The sequence below is a fragment of the Gavialis gangeticus genome, unplaced genomic scaffold (assembly GCF_001723915.1).
Source record: "Gavialis gangeticus isolate Ggan-Ray unplaced genomic scaffold, GavGan_comp1, whole genome shotgun sequence".
NCBI lineage: Eukaryota > Metazoa > Chordata > Crocodylia > Gavialidae > Gavialis > Gavialis gangeticus.
Window position 1 is genome coordinate 9946015 of NW_017728998.1, and position 20740 is coordinate 9966754.

The 20740-nt window shown below is 43.4% G+C and overlaps 1 protein-coding gene across 1 annotated transcript in view; it reads right to left on the reverse strand.

Moving 5' to 3' along the window:
• Positions 1-14507: 14507 nt before the first annotated feature.
• The window catches only part of CDYL2 (chromodomain Y-like 2), a gene marked incomplete at its 5' end in the record, with an annotated part of 32467 nt that continues 26234 nt past the window's right edge, over positions 14508-20740 (reverse strand). The window contains one exon of the mRNA XM_019505267.1: positions 14508-19184. Within this exon, the coding sequence (XP_019360812.1) occupies positions 19026-19184 (159 nt within the window). The remainder of the gene's footprint in view (positions 19185-20740) is intronic.

Genomic DNA, 20740 nt, shown 5'->3' on the forward strand with positions numbered 1-20740 from the left:
TGCATGTACAAATATAGATGCCTTGCAGCACCAGGTTGTTTTGCCCAAACAGCTGAGAATCTGTCATTTGGGGGTTTGCAGGCACAAGCAATTATTTGCAAAATGTGGCAGGTGCAAGTATAGAGCCAGATGGTGACCCTGGCAGTGTGCCTGTACCTGGGAATAAAGGGGTATTTTGGGAATTGTAGCCTGCTGAAGGGAACAGCTTCCTTGGGTCTGGCTTTTTTTTTTCTTTCCCATTAAAATAGGTGGGGGTTTAACATTGCAGGGGAGTGATGCTGCAGTAGGACCACATAGAGGGGTGGTGCAGATGGCTTCCCTTGGGGAGCTAGAGGAAAATCAGAGACCAAGCTGTAGCTTTCAGAGATTTGGTGTCTCATCCGGTATTGGGGAAGTGCAACTACATGTTGTCTCTTACTTGAGGCTTGCAGAAAATGACCCTGAAGATTACTTTTGCAAGGACAGCTTTGTGAAGTTTGGAAAGTGTTATACTTGTTTCACCTGCGATACACAACACAAGTCAAAGCCATGAAATAATCACGTAGTAAGTGGCGAGAGGTTGACTTAAACTGACAAGCACTGGGGGACCAAATCCTGCAGTCCATAATCGAGCAAAATGCTGTTTGAAACCAATGAGGCTTTTATCCAAATAGCAACCTAGTAAAAACTGAACGTGGTAGGAAAGACCATATTGTTTGGCCAAGAAATTTTGAGTCCCCTTCTGTACCTGGCCAAAGATGCTATACTTACTGCATGGTAGCCGAGCAGAAAGCGCTCTATAGCTGTAACCGAACAGACAGTCGGGGCACGTGGAGTGCTGTAAAAATGGTGGATCCCGCTCTAAGATAACCCTGGATGGATGTGGTATCAGACTTCACTGCTGTAGATTAGAGTGCCGTAGCAAACATTTGTACCAGATCCCATTGCGACTCAAGGTAGGTCACATTCTGCCAACATCCCATGGAGCATTGTGGCACCCCACTTGCCCACCCTCATGGAGCGGTGGTCTAGCCTAGGCCAGAGCTAGTCTCCTCTGCCTGAGCACCAGGCTGGTCCCTCCCCTGGGTTGTCACTGAAACCTCTGTCACCAGACCCGTCTGCTCCCTTCCTCTGGGTAGCATAGCTCCATCCACACACAGAAAACTGCTTATTACTGAATTTCTCTTACTGCATATTGTCATGGGTGCAGCTCAACAAAGTAGAATGTGAACCTACTTCTGTGTTGCTTCTGCTCACCATTAACCTATCTCAAGAACTGATTCTTGTGGATTGATTTCTGGCCATGGGCAAGTTTCCTAATGGAAGTAAAAAGTGTACTTGAGCATGCCCAAAATCTACATCAGCATATCTATGCATACTAATACATTGCATCACTGCTAGGGAACTGGGCTTATTTAGTCTGAAGAGGAGACGACTTGGTGGAAGGGGGTGTCAATAGCCACCTTCAGCTACGTGAAGGGAGGTTCCAAAGAGGATGAAGCTGAACTGATCTCCGTGGTGGCAGATGAAATAACAAGGGGCAACCGTCTCAAGTTGTAGCAAGGGAATTTTTACGTTGGATAGTAGGAAGAACTTTCTTATGAGGAGCGTAGTAAAACACTGGAGCAGGCTACCCAGAGAGGTGGTGGGATCTCCATCCTTGAAGGTTTTTAAGACTTGGTTAGACAAAGCCTTGGCTGGGATGATGTAGTTGGGGCTGCTCCTACTTTGAGCAGGGGGTTGGACTAGATGTGACCTCCTTCAACCCTCATTTTCTATGATTTGATGCTTTCTGGCTTGTCTGGGGAAACCAAATGCATGTGTCAGATGTAGATTGTGAGAAGCACTTATAATGCCTGTGCTCAGTACAGGATGAAGGGCCAGAAACCCATGAGTCTAGCTCACAGACACAAAGACCTAGAAACCTTGGATGCATTCAGTGGTCCATAAAGAAGCAGAGTGTTTTTTCTCTGTTCTCATGTCTTAAAGACAATTTCTAATAATCCTGGTCACTCAAGTAATAGTTTGGACCCAGGTGCACTTGATAGAAAGCTGGTTCACCCAGTCTGTTACAGTTTGAGGTCTGCTGCTGGGAGTCCCAAAGAGATGTATGTAGGGCAGCTAGCTCTTTTTTGTCAAGCTCCCATGTTATTTGTTTTTAGTTACTGTTGTCCAGTTGTCACTTTTTTTCCCCCTGGCTATATGAATAGTAATATCCAATGGTCTTGCTAGCCTTAATGTAGTGTTCCCGTCCTAGATCAACTCCCCAATTAACAAAGCAAAACAAAGAAAACTACCTCTGGGAGACTGTCCCTAAAGGGAATATCCTGGACACTATCTGACATTCTTCAATGGGAGGAGAGGAAACTCCCCGTCCCGCCCCCCTTCCTAATCTGCTGTCTGCAAAATAAACAGTGATTTTGATTTCACTGCCCCCCTCCCCCTGCACCAAGTAGATTTCCCGAAATCTGCACAGAACTTTGCAAGCCTTCAGCAAAAAGCATCGCTCTCCTGACGCCCTGGTGAGTGGAGGCAGTCAGGTTGTCCCATTTGCTGGCTCATGCCCTGGCAAGGATGACTTAGGATCACCAGGGACTAGGTACTGTCAATATTCCATCAGTTCTTTTTTTAATTGCCTGGAGCCCTAACATTACCAGCCAGTTGGAGGCATTGTGTATTTGCAGGACGCGCAGTGTTGACATGATCCCATAGCCCAGAACAGTACACTGTTTACTAAGAAATTGTTCCAAGGCTTTCAAAAGCATTGAATGTTTGCACTCAAGGCAATTATACTTCCAAGTGGGTGTTTTCTGAAGTGGTCTAATGGATAATGCAGTGAACTTTGGGAGGGGGGAGGGGGAGAGTTGAGTTTATCACACAGCCATTCAGTCGCATGCAAGTTTTAGCAATGTTGTCTCACTTAAATCTGAAATCGGGGTAACTTTCCTTCGATTTTCAAATGGAGAAGGGTTAGGCCTTTGTTTGCTCTATAAGGTACATCTCTAGCTTGCCCGCATTTTGTTGTCTTGCAATACATTAGACAAATTGCCTGAGTTAAGAGCAATCATTAAGAGCAGCTACAAGTATGCAAAAATTGTACAGTTTGGGGAAGGGGGAGAGAAGATTGCGTATTCAGGAGTGAAATGAAGCCCACTAAGGCTTATTGGGTAAAGCTGCTGAGATTTTTTACAGGTATCTAAAAAAGGGCTAGTTATGCATTTGGGTATAAACCAAGAAGCACAATCCTCCCTGTAATATTTTAATAGCACTCCATTCTGTTACTCCATCTGGAAGCTTTTGTGGGGGACAGGGGTGGGAAATAACCAAAAGGTAAGCTGCATTTTGTGTTTTCAGTCCCTGCAATCCATATCTATTCTCGCCATCCTGCATTCTCCAAAGTGATTTTGGAGGCATTTGATGCAATAAGTGACTGCTTATACCTGGAAGCATTTTGTAATGTCCTGATGCAAACCAAGTTTGTGTTTTGCCTGAGTCTCTGAACCAAAAACTCTCTGGACTTGTTTAATTCATTCAAAAATCACTAACTTACAGAAGGGATAATGCTGAAATATAAATATGAAATTTCAATTCAGGTGCCTGGGGGAGTGATTGCATTAGTCTTGGATCTGAACCTGGTATATGGTTTGGGTTCCAGCACTAGAATAGTTCTGCTTATGTCTCCTCTTAAAGGGTTACAGCTCTGGGTAGTGGAAAGTAATGAGAAATGATTTCTGCTTATCTCTGTCTCAGACCTCCTCTGCAATCTTCTTCCTTTTAAAATCGCATGCCTTTCCAAACTACATCTGCTCCCACAAGTCATCCCAACTTTCTTCCTTACTCAGGTTTTTATAAACTACATATCTAGATGTATTTTCTTTTTAAAATATTGAAATAAGTTCAGAATAACACAAAACAGCCACTTGACAATGTGGCGCTTTGTGTCTCCTCACTTGTGACATCTATATTTACCTTGAAATCTCCTCAAAATGGGGACTTTATACACTGCTAATTATGGGGGGGGGGGAGAATTTGGCAAGTACCATTTGGGGCTGAGATTCATAACATCCATTACACCGGAGTCCTCCATGTTGTAAGGGTGGCTGGGTTGGGTCCTAAATCTTTGCCATCCTTCTTTTTTTTTGGAGGAAAGGCTCCTGCTGTCTCTCTCATTCGGTGCAGGTGGGCTCCCCTTCTTGCTCACTGATAAGACAGCTAGTAGATCAACTAGCTTGTTGCATGTGTGTGGGAGGAAGTGTTGTGGGGGCGGTGCACTGAACCTCTAAGCCAGGGTAAACCGAGAGACCCAAGGCGCCACATGGGCCTCAGCATCTTACAGCCTACATGGGGTGTGTGGTGTTGCCAGAATTATGGGGTGTCAGCTGAAAGCCTCTGGACAATTCAAGCTTTGGGAGGTGACATGAGCAGTAGAGGCCAGGTGAGGCAGGAGCAGGTGCCCCACTGAGAGTGAGAACTGCACCCTTGTGCTTCCACTGCTGCTTCCATCTATGCATTCAGTCTTCCAGCTTTCCACCTATCTCCTTGCAGCCAGACCATCTCCCACCCGTGCACACTGAGACCCCAATGAGAAATGCCATGGACGAACCCATTGGGTCTGCCCCTGACAGCCAAACGTGGGGCAGTAAGTGGCATTTCAGGAAATAAAGGAACTTATTGCACAAATCCAGCTCTAGTGAGGGCATTGAATCAGAGGTGTCTTTAAGTGCGTTGTTGAGCAGATGCAGGTGAGGGGTTCCAACAGAGACTGGGAGCAGTGCCTCACCAAGACCATGTTGATGAGGAGGCATTATTGCCATGTGCTTAACACTAGAAAGCAGTTTGGGAGCTGGGGGCAGACCGTGGCGTTCTGTGAGGACCTATGCCCTATTCTTTGCAAGAACAGGGCAGACGCCACCCCCCACGCGGGAAAGACCAGGGGTGTTGTTGAGGAGGGAGGCCTCATGACTCTGTTCCCCACACAGCTGCTGTGGCTTCTCTGCCAAGCCCTTGCACATCTCTGCACCCTTCCTGGAGGCACTGAATGCATCCCAGCACAGGCAGAGTGGCTGCTGCACTGGTATGACCCGCAGGGCCCATGCCCGCTCCTCCTGCCACTTCCGATGAGTCGGGCCATGTGCACAGAGGCCGTGCAGCTTGTGATTGTAAGCTTCTCCCTGGTAGCATGCAACTGTGATGGGCATTCAGGCCCTGGGGAAATGTGGAGCCCCTGGGAGGGAGAAGGAAGGGGCCGTAGGGGGAGCCCAGGCCACCACAGGCCCCACTCTGTAGTCATAACCTTCTTGGGTCATTAAGACTGAGATGCCTACCAATGGCTGGGGTTGGGGGGCAGAATGGGAATGGTGGGGTCTAGGGGGAGGGTGAATTACCTACTTTCCCCCTCCCCGCCTGGAGTCCAGCCAAGGTGCTACCCGCGCCCCCACTCACTCTTAAGTGATTGAGAGCATGTCCCCTTTGGTGGGATCATAAATCCGGCATACTTGACATGTCCTTGTCATTTCGGTCAGGGCCATGCTGCACTCCACGGGAGACTCAAGCCTAAGTACAGATACCCTGAGCATTTATGCATACAGCTGCCCTCTCCCACAAAGGCACTTGCAGAAAGTCATCAGTAGCGTTTATTGAGCTCGGCAGCCAAAAGGGTACACAACAGTTTTTTTCAGAGAGTACCCCAGTGCAGGAAGGGAGATACCAGCCAGCTGTGTCTCTCAGACACTGCAGGAACAAGAAAAAATTCCCCCCTTGTCGAAAAACCCTCGGACCGACCATGACCTTTCCATTCAATAATAGGTGAACGTATGGATACTCGGTGATTAACAGAAAAGAAACGATACAAATAATCAAGCAGTTCTGTATATCTACCAAATCCTAGGGCTGTCATCAGTTGAAGTACACCTGGCCGGGACTCCATCTTTACTCTGAGGCTCTATCTTAGGTGTCAGATGGCAGCAGTCTGGAGGTAGGATGCTGAGGCCACCCCCTTCCTCCGCCCAGTGGGGTGGATGAGATGGGCTGGTGGTGTGCTTATTGTCCATGGTGGCCTCGGGACCCCCTCCTGGGGGACAGGGACTCTCTCATGGAGGAGGAGGAGGACCCAGGAAGAGGACCCTTTGTTTCTCTCAAGTCTCTGCTTTTGTATTCTCCTTCCCTCCTGATGACCCTTCATCCCTGGCTACTGGTGATTGGTCTCTCTGTGTGGTTGTCATACGTCCATGTAGCTCATCACATGCACATATACTAATTTGGTCTTTCTGGGCTGCCTTCTAACTTGGTCTGTTCCCCCAAAACTGGGACTCGGATCCCTCCTCTCCGGGCCCTTGTTAGCTGGTGCCACCCTTATCTCGTGTTATGGAACAGTATGGTACGTGCCCCCCGTTTCTCAGGCTGTGTGTATATCTGTTAGACGGGCTGTCTAACGCCACAAGGCCGCTTCGAAGGCAGTGTGAAACTGTATGTGAGACCCAAGCTTCCAGAAATCAATTAACCCTTGCTGCCCATTCTGACCCGTTCTAACGCATATACATATACCTATAAGCCAATTCCCAAAAAGCAAACCTTTAAATGCCATTCTTAAGCCAACACCTCAGGCCCACCTCCAGCTGTCCTGCAACTGTGGGCCCATCTGCAGCGCACTCTTCCCCCCTTCCTGCAAGCTAAGGAACGCCACCCTCCACCCCCTTGTCTGGAGGCTGTATGCACAGAAGGCCAGCTCGCAGCCGACAGCACAGTGAATCCAGGACAAGTGGCTGAATACGTGCTGAGCAAACGAAAGTTGTGCATATGAGTCATGGGCAAAATGAAGAGATGTTACAAGCTCTAGTTGCAGCCTCTGAGCTCAGACCATGCACCGCGGACTCCGGTCGTTGGGGGCTGTGAGACTGGATGGGGCTACGAATCTGACCATGTATGGTGGAAATGGACAGGCTGGTGGGCACTTCCACCCAGGCTGCTGAGTCTGTGACCCAGGGGCTCCAGATGACCACCCACTATTTGGAGGATGTCAGATTATTACTTAAATAATACATCACCTGAATGTCACCTGGGGTGACCAGAGTCTCAAACATCAGAAACATGCAGTCTGCTTGAGGGTAACACTAGCCTGTATACTTTGTTAAAAAAAGCACATATTAAACACCAAAGCTAAGGTCAATGCACAAAAAACCATTCTGCATAAGCTCACAAATTCCAAATCGGGAGCACACCCATCCCTACACACGGCTCCCATAGCATTTTGTTTCTCTGTGGCTGACTATGCTGCTGCACCACCTGGGGATGCTCAAGTCACATTAAACATATTGACACTGCCCTAAATGATGCATGCAGAATTATAACAGGCTGCCTAAAACCAATCCCTGTTCCCTGCCTATACACACCATCCAGTATAGCACCCTGTTACATCAGGAGGAGAGTACCAGACGACATTGACTGGCAGGGACAAGAGTCAGACGACTACCACCTGCTATATGGATATCAACCAGTGCAGAGTCATCTCTCATCAAGAAATAGCTTTTTGTCCTCTACCACACCATTGACCATATCACCAGAATCAGCCAGAACTACCCTCTGGCAAAAAAAATGGGAGAAATTAGGCATCAAAGCTGTTGAATGGAGCTGGCAAGGAATTATCCCCAGTGAGGAGTTAGCATCCAGCCCCAACTACAAATGCCATACATGGCAGAGCCTGAACAGATTGAGAGCGAGTCTCGGAAGATGCAACTTCTTCATGAAATCATGGGGCCTCTATGCAACTACTCAACATATCTGGCAGTAGAAGCAAACTATGGATCATTTCCTGAGATGCCCTGTAGCACCATGAGGCACCCCACAAGCTCTGGATACACCAACACCAGAAGCAGTGGCCTGTGCAGAATACTGGGAACAGACCATACAGAAAGGCTGGGTTGGAGACATGACACAGATGAAGAAGATCTGGAGGAGATATCCCATGGTGCAGCGGATCTCAGAGTTGCAGCACAAGGCTAGGGAGGTAATGCACACCGTCCTGGACTACTGCTGGTCGCCCCATAGATGCAAGCCCCCCAGGCAGGTCCAGGTCAGTCCTAAAGGGGCACAGGAGCACTCTGAATGGGCGGGAGAGTGCAGCCTACCATGCTGCTGGGACAGCTTACGGCAGCCCTGGCTCATCCACCCCCCATATCAGGAGGCCCAGAGGGAAGCTTATCCACTCCCCATGGCCCCGCTCCTGACCGGGGTCCTGCTGCAGGGGAGCAGGGCAGCCATGGTGGGAAAATGCAGCCCCCAGTTTGGTATGGCTGCCTGACATAAGCCCCAGGTGTTGGTGAGGGCTGTGGGTCCATGGCTCTTGAAGGGGATGACATGGCCTCGGGGCCGGGGGTCCTGTGTGGGAGAGCCAGCAGTCTTCGGTGCCCACTGCAGTGATGCCTGCCAGTCCACAGCTCTCTGGAAGACATTGGGTCAAGGATAATGCACCTGTCCAGCTGCTACATGGATAAGTCCCTGGTCTTGACTCTGGACCCCTGAAAGTAGGGATCAAAAGCCACTACCTTGTGCTTCACCTCCAAGGTTTCATGTTTGGTGAGTTCAGGCCCTGCGGTGTTCCCCCTGCCCCCAAACCCCCTTCCAGGTCCTGTCAGTCCATTCTCAAAACCCCGCCACTGCCAAGGTTTGCTGTTTGGGACTGGCCTGGACCTGGTTGGGGGGCCCACACCTACGGGGCAGCCAGCAGTGGTCCAGGACTGTGTGCATTACCTCGCTATCCTGGTGCCGTTTTGTGTTAATTGGGAGGAGGGACTAGGCTGAGACACAGGCAACGTTCAACAGGTTTTCTTTATTAGACACAGGAAAAGTTTGGCAACCACAGCATTTTAAACTGAGGCACGTCTCTTCCTTGTGCCACACTCCCCTGCACCCTGGTATGTGCCCCTGGGAGGGGCTAGGGAGGGAGAGGGAATGGGGGTTGGTGCCCGGGCAGCCTGAGTTTTAGGCAGTGGTGCCTGAGATGCAGGACCAGAGGAGCCTGTGTCAGGGGACAGTGCAGGGCATGGGTAGCCCTTGGGCCGTACTCATCTGGGGAAGGCTCCCAGTCCACACAGGTGGGGACACAGTAAGCCAGGGCTCTGCAGATCTGGGCAGCCTGCTGCTGTATGGGGCCAGGGCCATACACATCCGCAGGGGGCTTGCCCTCTCCTCCGTCCCCTCGTGTGCCCAGGAGCATGGCATGCGCTCTCCATCACCCTGGGGAACAGGGAGTTGCACAAGGAGCAGGCATGCTCCTCATCAGCCACGTGAAAGTCGGTGGCACAGGGCATGCTGAGTGGACACGCAGGTGGCTCGTGGTCATGAGGGCATGTCATGAAAAGCCACTGCTGCATCAGGTCCAGGTGTGCAGCTGTGATGTCCCTGCCAGCCAGTCGGGCTGGCTCAGCCATTTGGCTTCACTTGGGAGACTTTGGCAGCCTGGGGAGCCTGTGGAGCACCCTGGGAGGCATGCAAGGGGTCCCCCTGCTAGCTGTGCAGGCAGGCTCTAAGTGCTGTTCCCCCACCGACAACGGCTAACGGTTGTTCTGCTTCATCTGAGCCGAGATGGGGTACTTAAGGTAAAGCTCAGAAGTTAGAGTATTTCCGCTGAGGGCTTTTTGAACACTTATATGTAGCGTTTTTGCTGGCCACTGCTATATCTTGCTGGTTTTTTGTACTATAAGGCTGTGCAGTAGAGTCTCAAGTTCTGGCTGGCTGTTGATCCACTTGGCATATGGGGAGACATCGGAGTTACCCTATCAGCCATGTAAAATCCTGAAGCCTTCCCACTGCTGAGCGTTTGCATTGCCAGAACTTCGTGTCGTTCCAGGGAAATGTCTTGCAGGGCAGGTGGAAGGGCAGGCAGTAGGATAGTTCTTGTCTGGGCACTTCACAGAAACAAGGCAATGGCATTGCGCAAATGCTTTCCCACACAAAATGTGCATGCAGTCTAAAATAATTCAAACTCTGGGTCTAGCTCAAGAATGTTTATAGGGGAAACGAGGCTCTTGCACACATTGAAATATCTTAACACACTCATTACTGTAGTGTATGCTCCGTGCTTATCCTTGTCAGTGCGGATTTTCTTTTACAAATATTCATGCGTCTATGTCCCTGTGTCATTGCCCTGTGATCCTTGCTGGGTAATTCATTTATTCCCTGCTAAATGACAAACTGTTTCTTTCTCATTATTCAAATGAGAAATCACATTTTTATTTGCAAAGTATACTTTGACAGCTCAAGGTGAAAATTACCATGTCGGACCAGACGGACATAACAAGTGGAACCCAGCAAAGCTTGGAAGCGTTCTGTTGTTATGGTACAACTGTAAGAAGCATGTTTGTAAAACCAAAAGAAAGAAGAGTTGAATGTTTTAAAGCCAGATGTTCCTGCTATAGCAATCTAAATGGTGTGAATTCTAGAACTGATTATCTCTGGCTTTTCTGAGAACTTGAAATCCTTCCAGACTATGATTGCTGGGCTCTTTGACTTATCTGCAGAATAAGTAAGGTGTCTGTGTCTTATGCAGAGGTGGGTCACGCTCCGTTGAACTTGGCAACCTTCCCAGAGGCTACTCAACAGTACCAAGACCCTAGGCTGAAATCCGGGTCCAGCAAAGTTGGTGGGAGTTTGCCATTGATTTTCATGGAGGTCAGAATTTCACCTTCATGCTTTTTTTTTTTTGTTATGCTGACTTTCTCTTCTTCCATGTTATAAAGTCTCACTTCAATTTGATGGACACCCAGTCTGCATGAGAAACTTTTCCTTGAGGTCCTTGTGTTACTTCAAGTCTTCTCATTAAGTCCTCCCCTTGTTTGCTCCAAGACTTCTTTTTTTTTTTTTTCCAGCTCCTATTTTTCCCATCTAACGCTCAAAACAAGAAAGGACTTGTCATAAGTATATGGCATCTTGGGGTGCTTGCTTTTTATTTTCTAAAATACATAAATTAACATGCAAATTTGTTGTTCTCTGTGTCTACATTGGTGTGTGTGCTTTTTTCTTATCTATTTTTCTCTAGAGACATTCATCACTGGCATTGGCTTGATGTTCCTAGTACCTTGTTAGGGCTTTAACCTACACCACCAGGTTTGAAATATATGTGAGCGTGTGTGTACATATGTATGTATTTTAAATTAAAATTGGATTTAAATTTAATCTTTCTTTAAAAAAATAAATCTGAGCTGACTGTAATCTAATGAAATCTATTTAAAGAGCCATGTGTGTTGTTTGAAACTGGTGAAAGTCAATGGTTAAACCCCTGGAACCAGAGGTCAATTGAAGTGATTAAACTGGTTTTGAAGAGCAGTAGCCTGTTTCAGCTTAACTAGTTCAGTTGAATGGGCAGCTAATTTAGGGATGAGAAGCCAACTGGCAGTGGAAAAAGTAGGAAAGTGTCTTTAGTCTTTGCATAGAAACAAAATGTGAGAGGAAAAGATCTATTGGTCCTAAAATCTCAAAGGACATGGTGACCAGAAACAAACAATTCAGTTCACTACCTACAGATAATACTTCCTTTGTTTAATAACTCTGCAAATTATGAATAGAAACCATGTTTAGATAAACTCTTTTTTTTCCTTATGGATCCATCACGCTGTTTAACTCAAAACCCACAAAAAACAGCATTTAAAAATGTTTTTTATTGATTGAATCCCAATTTCCATCCAAATGCAGCATGATATAAATTATGGGTAAAAATTAATCTTGATATGGAAATCATACACTATATGTATCATTCACTATATTCTGACATAATGTAAAAATCAAGAGCCAATGTATTAAGCTGCATAATAGCTTATTTAATGTGTACGGATACAGCATATGCTCCTTTTTGTCTGAAAAAAAATTCTAGCTTGAATGTAAAAGCTATATTTAGTCTGCAGGTTTTATTAGTTAACAACCAATTAGAGTCAACTTCTCTTTAGGAAAATAGCTACAAATTGCATAAGGTTGTAGGTTTAAATAATGATTTGACTAGGTGATTTAAATATTCACTTTGCATGCTACCACCTTAGCCTCCCAAAGTGATTTTTTTTCCCCAGGTATATATTTGGTGAAGACATTGGAGATAATCAGGACTGGAGGTACTCATCTCCAACATTGATTCCTGTTGCTCAAGCTGAGAAATGCAGAATGGAAACAAGGAGCGTCAATGGTGCTAAATAGATTAGAAGTAATCAAGACTAAAAATTTAAGTCTAAATGGCTGTTGTAGTATTGGTGAAGGAATGTCTTTACAAGTTTTAAGTTGACCAATATGGGTGTGTACACATGTACTAACTTTCTAATAGTTAAGCTGACTTAACCTTTTGAAGTTGACTTAACAGTCAGAGCATACACATGTACATGGAGCAGAGCTGGCTTTAAATGTGGTGCAAGTTAATGTGTCTCCAAGGTGTATTATCTTGAGTCGCATTAGTTAAGTTGACCTAGCTCACAAGATGGCTGTTGCCACGTCAAGGAGCTGTATGTGTGTATGCTTCCATGTGGCTTAAGTTAAATTGACTTAATTAAGTTGCCTTATTATAAAATGACTTAGTATGCACCCCATCTTCTTAACTTTAATGCTCATCAACACCACATTAGCTGCAAACCACGTGGAGGTAGTTGCCTTTCCATGTAAAGTAGAACAAGCTAACCTCTGACAAAAAGACAGCATTTTATGACTTAAAATAACTAATTTTATAACTTGGTGATGATTAAATGAGATGACAAGTGTGTGTGAATCCAGGAAGGACTAATATAATATGATATTTGGTTTCAGAGGAAAAATACTATGCATATGCGCAACAAATCAATTTGTTTCAAATTAAGAGGAGCAGTTGATTCTCAGTAACTCCATCTGCTCACTCTTAACCTGATGTAAAAATGAGTGGAAGTGGGGCAGTTTAGCTTTCTTTCACTGAGGGCCACATGCAGTAGTTACTGCTGGGTAAGAGTGGGTGGATAGGTGCCATATGTTGGCTGCTCTGTGCTAACTTTCCCTCCTCCATTTTAACTTGCTGCAACCTTGCAAACACATCAATTAGGCCTCCGAGTGTAACATGTTGATTAAGTCTTATTACACTTTTTTAACATATGGGTAGGGTGGGGTATAAAGACGTAAGTGACTGGTAGAAGGGCATGTGGCAAGTCCAATGCAGAGCCAGGAATAGATTGCAAGAGTTGTGGCTCCAAGTCCCCAGCTCTAACTAGCTGACCACATTACCAACTAACAATACGTGTAACCTCAAAGCTATGCACTTTCTGTTGCACTAGAACAAAAGTGTTGTACAGTTCTTTCACTTAACTTAAATTTCTGTATTAAAATGGTGCGTTTATATATGCACCTTTGGGCTCGTACAAGAGAATATGAACACACCGTTTGTCCGACTCAGCTTTCTAGTAAAGGAGATTTTGGCATTTCCAATCTTTTCTTTAAGGATTTGCTGCAGCCTAGTTATAAATAATATCTGGCAGCATTATATGAATGTGTGTGCTTCCACATATTTGTGCAAAACAAGTTATCAATGTAAAAAAACCATACTACCAAACTTTTGTTGAGAATTAGGTCAAGCCTCCAAAAATCATGTAGTTGGCTTAAATGTCATGGGATAGGTTGGTTCCCATAGTTTATTTCTATCTGCCCTCTCATTTTTAGGCCTTTGGCCAACTCTTAGGACACACTTGTCAGATCTTTTCCATAACCATAGAAACTTAACTGAGAAAAAAAAAGAAAAGAAAACTCTGATTCTTCTAAAGTAACATGTTCCTAGCATCAGGGCTGTGGGGAGCCAGGTGGTAATAGGTCCTTATGAAAACTCCCTCCTTTATGTGCCTCATACAGAGGGCATTTCCATTTGCTGTGCTGACCACGAGAAAAAAAAGGACTGCTCCTTTTTTAAAAGACAGGTACTTCAGGGCTGTACAAGTAGGTTGGAGAGCTGGTCCCTGGTGGTAGATAGGTTGAGGCATCCTGTCTGTTCACATGAGAATCCATGGAGGATTGTAGTCCTCTCTGAAGTTCCACTCTGGTGGATGCCAGTTGCCCGGCAGACTTCTCCATGAGGATTTATCATCCAAAATCAGGCATCTACTAGCAGACCAAACCAGTTTTAATATCTGTACCGAGAACTGAATTGTTGCTAGTGATCCTTGGCTCTGGGATGACACAATGCATACAGTATCACGCTTTCTATGATCCCATCTTTAAGTCATCCTAGAAGCTTCCTGTTGAAAACAGTGCTGCCTTGTTGTGGTTTTTTTTAAGATTTGAACTGAAATCAGGATCAATGACATGAAGTTCTGTTGCATACCTGACAGTACTACTGACAATCAGTACTTTTCAGTCTTGTGTATTGAAGTTCGGTTTTACGGTCTGATGGTTTGGGTTGTTTTTTTTTAATAGAAACTTGTATTTCTAGCTTCTTTTTAAAATACTCTTATGAAATATTTGACTATATCACTTTATAATGCAGAAAAGCAGCTGTTTACAAGTTTATAATGATCTCTGTAAAATTGAAAATCACTAAATTGAAATGAAGTTTCAATGTTTTTATTCAAAGCAGCTTCTCACAATGTATAAATACTGCATATTAACACACATGAAAAATACAACTTCTAAGGCACCCAGAAATGTGTCCATACACTAGTTACAGGACCATCAACAAATATATTGTGTACAATTTGATCTAGACAGTCAATATTTGATATATCAGAAGATACAAGTCCCTCAGTACTGTACCAGTTTCAGAAAATATTTACAACACTGTGATAAAGGGGTGCCTTGTACCCTTATAATAGTATATTATGTATTCATCATTACAAATATTCGAAAGTGTTTTAGACGGTTCCATGATGTTTGGACAAAATAACTTAAGGGCCTAATTTGAAGAGTTCTAAGTTCAATTTCTTGTGCAAGTCTGAAGTCAAATAAATTTACATACACAAATTTTGGGATTTTTTGGTTCTTTGCTTCATCTCAGAGGTTTGGTAATAAGCCTTACCAATAGACATGCCATCGTAGCTGACCATCACTCATTTTCCAGTAGGTTAGTGGATACATTTTTTCCCCTTACACTTAAAAAGGAAAGAGAATGAAGTATTTGTAGCAGGAAAAGACCATTTGATCTTCACTATGAATGTCAAACTAGTTCACTTGCTAAATAACTAACGCTCTGTTAGAATAATGTAGTTCTTTGGTCCTTTTGTTTTTATGGAAGGCATAATATTTTTATTCACTAGAAATTGAAATCCTGTCAACATGTAGGTACGTTAGTGAATGACTTTCAGCGTAGTATTTAAAGTAGCAGGAAAGAGATTTAATATGGCTTAAAACATATGGTTAATTGGGTAGACACAGATAACACATCCAGGATACTGAGTACTTAAATGTACTATGATTAAGATTGTCTATAAGTCTCTTATGTAAACTTCTTTAGTGTCTCCTAAAGAGTGTTGGCTTTAGCCAGATTTGACTTTTATAGACCCAGCCATGAAAAGCCTGAGATTAACCACTGTGGTTGGGAGCACAAAATGCACAGTTTCTATAGAACAAAGCCCAAAGTGACAAGTCTAACTATGTTGTTCAAAAGAAACAACCCGTATTCTCCTTTTCACAAGAAAAACTTAAGGCCCTGTACTCTGATTTTGCTAACTGTCTTCCAGCAATTACTTGGGGAAGTCCTTTACTACATATACAGGTATGTAGCTTACAAGATCTCTTGTACCTAATGGTAAGGCTTATTCACAAATGCAATACATTTGCAAATTATACTTTAAGCTGTAAAGGCTGGCAAAAATGAAAAAGTAAAAAGACAAAACAAAAAAATCCAACCAAACCTGCCTGTATATCCCTAGCATTAAAAGAGCATTTTAGTCTAATGAAAAACTATTGGCACAAAACCAGTATGTCATAGATTAAAAGAACAATTAATAGTAGTGAAAAAGATTGCCTAAAACGCATACCCTAACCTACCACAGAAATATAAAAGTTTATATTCTGAAAATATATACTGTATTAAAGTTTGTAAGCGTATTCATTTAAACAGAAATGTACTGAAGTAGTAAACTAAGCAACACTTATCTACAGCAAAAAATATACATGCAAGACGACACAAAATAAATTGCTTACCTTTAATATCTACAAATGCAAAACTCTAGATTTTTTTAAAGATTGTACAAAACAATTTACACAAGAATAAAATAACATACTTAACAACAAATTGCATTTATAGTCTTAAATACTGTGGATATTAGTAAAGGTACCCAGACAAATATGTACAGTACATCTATGTATCTGAATACCAAATAAAGACAGAAACACAAGAGAGAATCAATTGTGAGCCTTAAATCCTCAAAAAGGAAGCCTTTAAAGTTTGTTGTTAATCTTTTTTTTCTGACAGGAAAAAAATAAAGATGCCATGGAAAGTAGATTGTGACTGTATAAAATACTAAATACTGTTAGCACTTGCTTTAATGGAAAAAATAATAATAGAAAACACATTTCAGCCATTGTTTTGTCAAAGAAAATGCTTAGATGCAGATATTTGAAAATGTAGTTGATATGATGCATTTTAAAGGTCAAGAGACTTGAAAGTCTTCTTTGTTCTAAAACCTTATATGGTAAAACATACCTTCATGTTGCCGAGAACAATTTTTCTAGAGTTATCAGTCCAAAAAAACATAGTATTGAAATTGACTTCCTAATATTTTATGAATGCAGGACGTGGTGTATCTCTCTGGATGGAAGAAAGTGGGGGTGGGGTTGAAGGAAGTTGGGGTATCCTGGTACTTTTCCACTAGGTTTTCCTGACTTCTAAAATCACTGCAAGCCTGATTGTGCAAATACTTCTGCATGTAAGTAACTGGCTCCCATGCGTAGCCCCACTGAAATCAGTGGGGTTACTCAAGTAAGGGATTCATATGCATACTAAAGTAGTAGGGTTCCAGCACAGGCCATATGTCTAAATTTAATTTTAAACGTGTTTAGGGGCTTTGCTGGAGGCCTGGGGGAGTAAGTAACTTTTAACCTCATAACAAGTGCTATATCAACCATTTGATATTTTACTGAAAAAGTTACTCTTAGGAGTAAATTTTGGAAGGCAAAATTCACTCTTTATTCATGTTGACTATTGCTTTTGAACGTATTTAAAAGAAATATGGATTAGAGATTAGATTCTGTCCATTTTTTAAGTGGACCTTTAATGGTGGGTTCTGACCTCAGTGTGGACCCATGCTTAAAATCAATGGTACAACTGGGCCCTTGGAACAGAAACAGAACTCAAGGGTGAAAAGTACTTTCCATTTGACTATGCAAAGGGAAAACGTGGATGAAGTTTGCTGAAGCTTGCAATTTCCTGTACTCAACATCTTGCCAATTTGACAAAGGCTTTGTTGAGACTCTGCGTTGTTGAAGATTACGGGAGAGTGGGGACTTCTAACAACTTCCTTGTCACGGAGTTGCAAGCTATAATCCATACAGCGCGTTTGGGAACGGAGAGCAAGTGCACAAATCACAAAAGGAACAAACGTGCAAAGTTTCTGCTTCAAGAGGTTTAGATTTGGGCATACGAATATGGCAGTTCACTTGAGAGAACACGCTTACATTAATTCCTCACTCACTGCCTACTAGCAACAAGGAAATTAGATAGATCCAGTGTTCAGAAGTCAGTCAATGTCACTGAAACAAAATCAGAATCACAAACATAAGATATCTGGTTTTTGTTGGGTTTTTTTGTCACTTCTTGTGGACTGCTTCTCTCGACAGCCATAGGTTCTTGTAACCAGGTGGGAAGATGGCCAGATGTGGACCGCTGGAAAAGCAAAACAAAACCTCTCTTCTATTCCATTCAAGGCCGAGCACCTTTTTAAGAACTCCTGGCCCCCACCCAGAGGCATCCGGAGCAGTGATAATCTCCCACACCTGAGGAATTGGACAACTAGTCTAAGGCTCATAAGGGTTTGTTTCTACACTTCAGACCAAGAGAGGATGTTTAAACCTGAAGAACAATATGATGCCATGTTACCGGCACCACACACCCTGTTACTAAAGTCCAGCTAACAGGAAAATAGTAAACGTAAATAAAGCATTCTGCTGGCAAGCCCTTCAATGCTCCTCGAGAAGGCAGGAAGTGAAGAGAGATGTGTATGGGACTTGCAATTTCAGCTTCCACTGACTTTTCTGTTTTTTTAACTCTAACAACCTATGATTCTACTTCATACACCTTTGTACAGTTTCACACGAACAGGAACGGACGTGGCTGTCATGTCTAGTGCCCACAACATCTTGTGTGTTTGCTTTCTGTTCTTTATTGTCTACACAGCTCGCTGCTAAAAATATACTGGACAGCTTGCACTTTCATGTGATACCATTAATCCAGTCAAGGGAAGTATGGAAATAATATCAATGTGCTCAACAAACAGTTGAATACGAACCCAAAATAAATAAGTTAAATAAGTCCAATGAAGGAAAACAAACAAACAAACAAACTCCTAGTAGTTTTTGCAAAACTAACTTTACATATTATACATATAAATTATCAGGTTTTCCTCATTACATTGTTAGAACTTTAAAAAAATAATTAAAATATTTCTAATGTATCATGTTTGGGTCTCTACATGTTATTTTGACCCAATGTTTAGACTGAGCCCTCAGTGTCAGTACAGATATGTGTTGCAATAGCAAGAATAAGTTAAAAAGGACAGAAAAAATTAATCACTACAGATGGTATGCCTTACTGGGCCAGAATCGTGCTTTTCCGCACATGGAATGTACCCTCCTAACTGGATGAGCATGTGAAGGATGCAGCGCTCAGTAGAGTTTATGTGCGCTGAGCAAGTCTGCCTCCATCTTTGTCACACCAAACCAAACCAGCCAGAAGCAGCTGTGTAACTTCTCAATTAAATTCACAAGGAAATCGACACAACCAGAAGTATTAAGATACACTTGTCACAAATTCCTCTCAAGGATGCCTTGCTTTTGCTTTTCATACACAGGTAATTTTTCAGCTCTGTTTTACGCTTGAAGCATTTTCTCTCTGAAGTTATACCAGGACCTCAGACTTCATAGATTTTGTCTTGCAGGTAGCTGAATAATGAATCCAGTCCTTTGGAAGAACTCCACAGCTGTTTTAACATCTGACACTCTTTCTCATTCACATCTTCGAGTCCAGATTTCAGGAAGCTCCGCACCAGGCATTTAGACTCTTCTAATACCTAGAGTGAAAATATTAGTCGGCACTTTATTTTAGTTGGCTAAAAGTACTGTGAACAACAGTATTAGCAGCATGTTCAGAGTACTGAATCTTGCAGCTTTCTATAACCAGTATAACCCTCTCCGCATTATTTAGAGAAATCGGGCCCAGTACTGAACATCCGTAAATCCAGTTAAAATTGGGATGGGAAGGTGGACTGTTTGTACCCAGCATCTTTGAGACCTCTGGCATTCATATTTTTATACCAGGGCCAAGATTTTTAAAAAGTAACAATTGCCTTTAGGTAGCTCCATGACTGAAGGTTGAGATGCCATCAAGAGGCCTCGTTTGCACAAGCACCCTCTGAAAATCCATCCTCCTTGTGGCACCTCAAAGTGGGCACCTATTCTCTGGACACTGGACTTCTCCCAAACTGGAGCTTCTCAAATTATTGTTTGTTTTTAAAAATTATGACCCTCTGTTAATGTGTGCTTTTTCATAAGTTAGATATGAAATCAAAGCTCTTGATTAAACACTGGTTTAAGCCAAATGAAACATTTCCACATTACCTATTTTATGTACAAAACTTATTTAACTAAAATTGGGATGGGAACAAGTGTTCTTTGCTTCACTGTGCCTTGGAGGAATGAGCTTTAATAGAAGCATTTGTAGAACAATGTTCTCAATGCAGCTCTTCAATACACCTGAGTCTTTTCTTTCTTTTCAAGAGACACTTTAAAATGTGACTATTATAAACTGCAGGTTATTTTTGTGAATGAGGAAGGGTCCATGTTATTCAATTTGTTTGTGACCTCAGCATATTTTGCATCCAGGCACCCAGACGATTAACTTGAACCCTTTTGATATTTGTAACCTTTCCCATAGAGAGCCTCCCACAGGTTGTCTACACCTTAACACCCTCCTTCAGTCTAACAGACATCTGCAGAAGATGCCGCTGGTACTATGCTCGGTCAGTAAAGTAATGAAGAATGCAGGAGGGGCCTTGGGTATTTTCCAGCTCATATAATACACCCAGTATCACTCTGCTCTCACAGGCTGATGCTTGGTGGGTTTCATTCTGAATGTCTTTTATGAGATGCAATCTACGCTTCACTTAATTAAAAACCTTCTGCGCCTCTACTGTGTTTTTTACAACAGGTCTTTTAAGTGAAATCAGGGGAGGCTAAGATTGTGCCAAAGACAGGCAGTGCAACTAAACCATTATGTACAAGCAGTTCCAAATGATTTTATTTTGTTAGTGTTGTTTTACTGTGGCCATAATATTCATTACTGCTTTGCATGCTGCATTTTTAAGAACAAAGATACCTGGTACAAGGAAGGGGGCTGTGAAGTGGTATTTATTCACTCAGTCATTATACTCTAATGACAAAATAGGGAGGTTGTAATATCCTGTGGCCAGACTGTGCTCCTGAGATCCACTTAGGGATCTGCTTTCCCTCCATGGAATGAGAGGCCATTCTCATCCTGATGCCAGCACACCCTTTGTAGCACTGCAGGGAGGGGGCTTTGCAGGGTCAGGAGCTACAGGAGGTAAAAGAAAGCAGGGACTGGGCAACT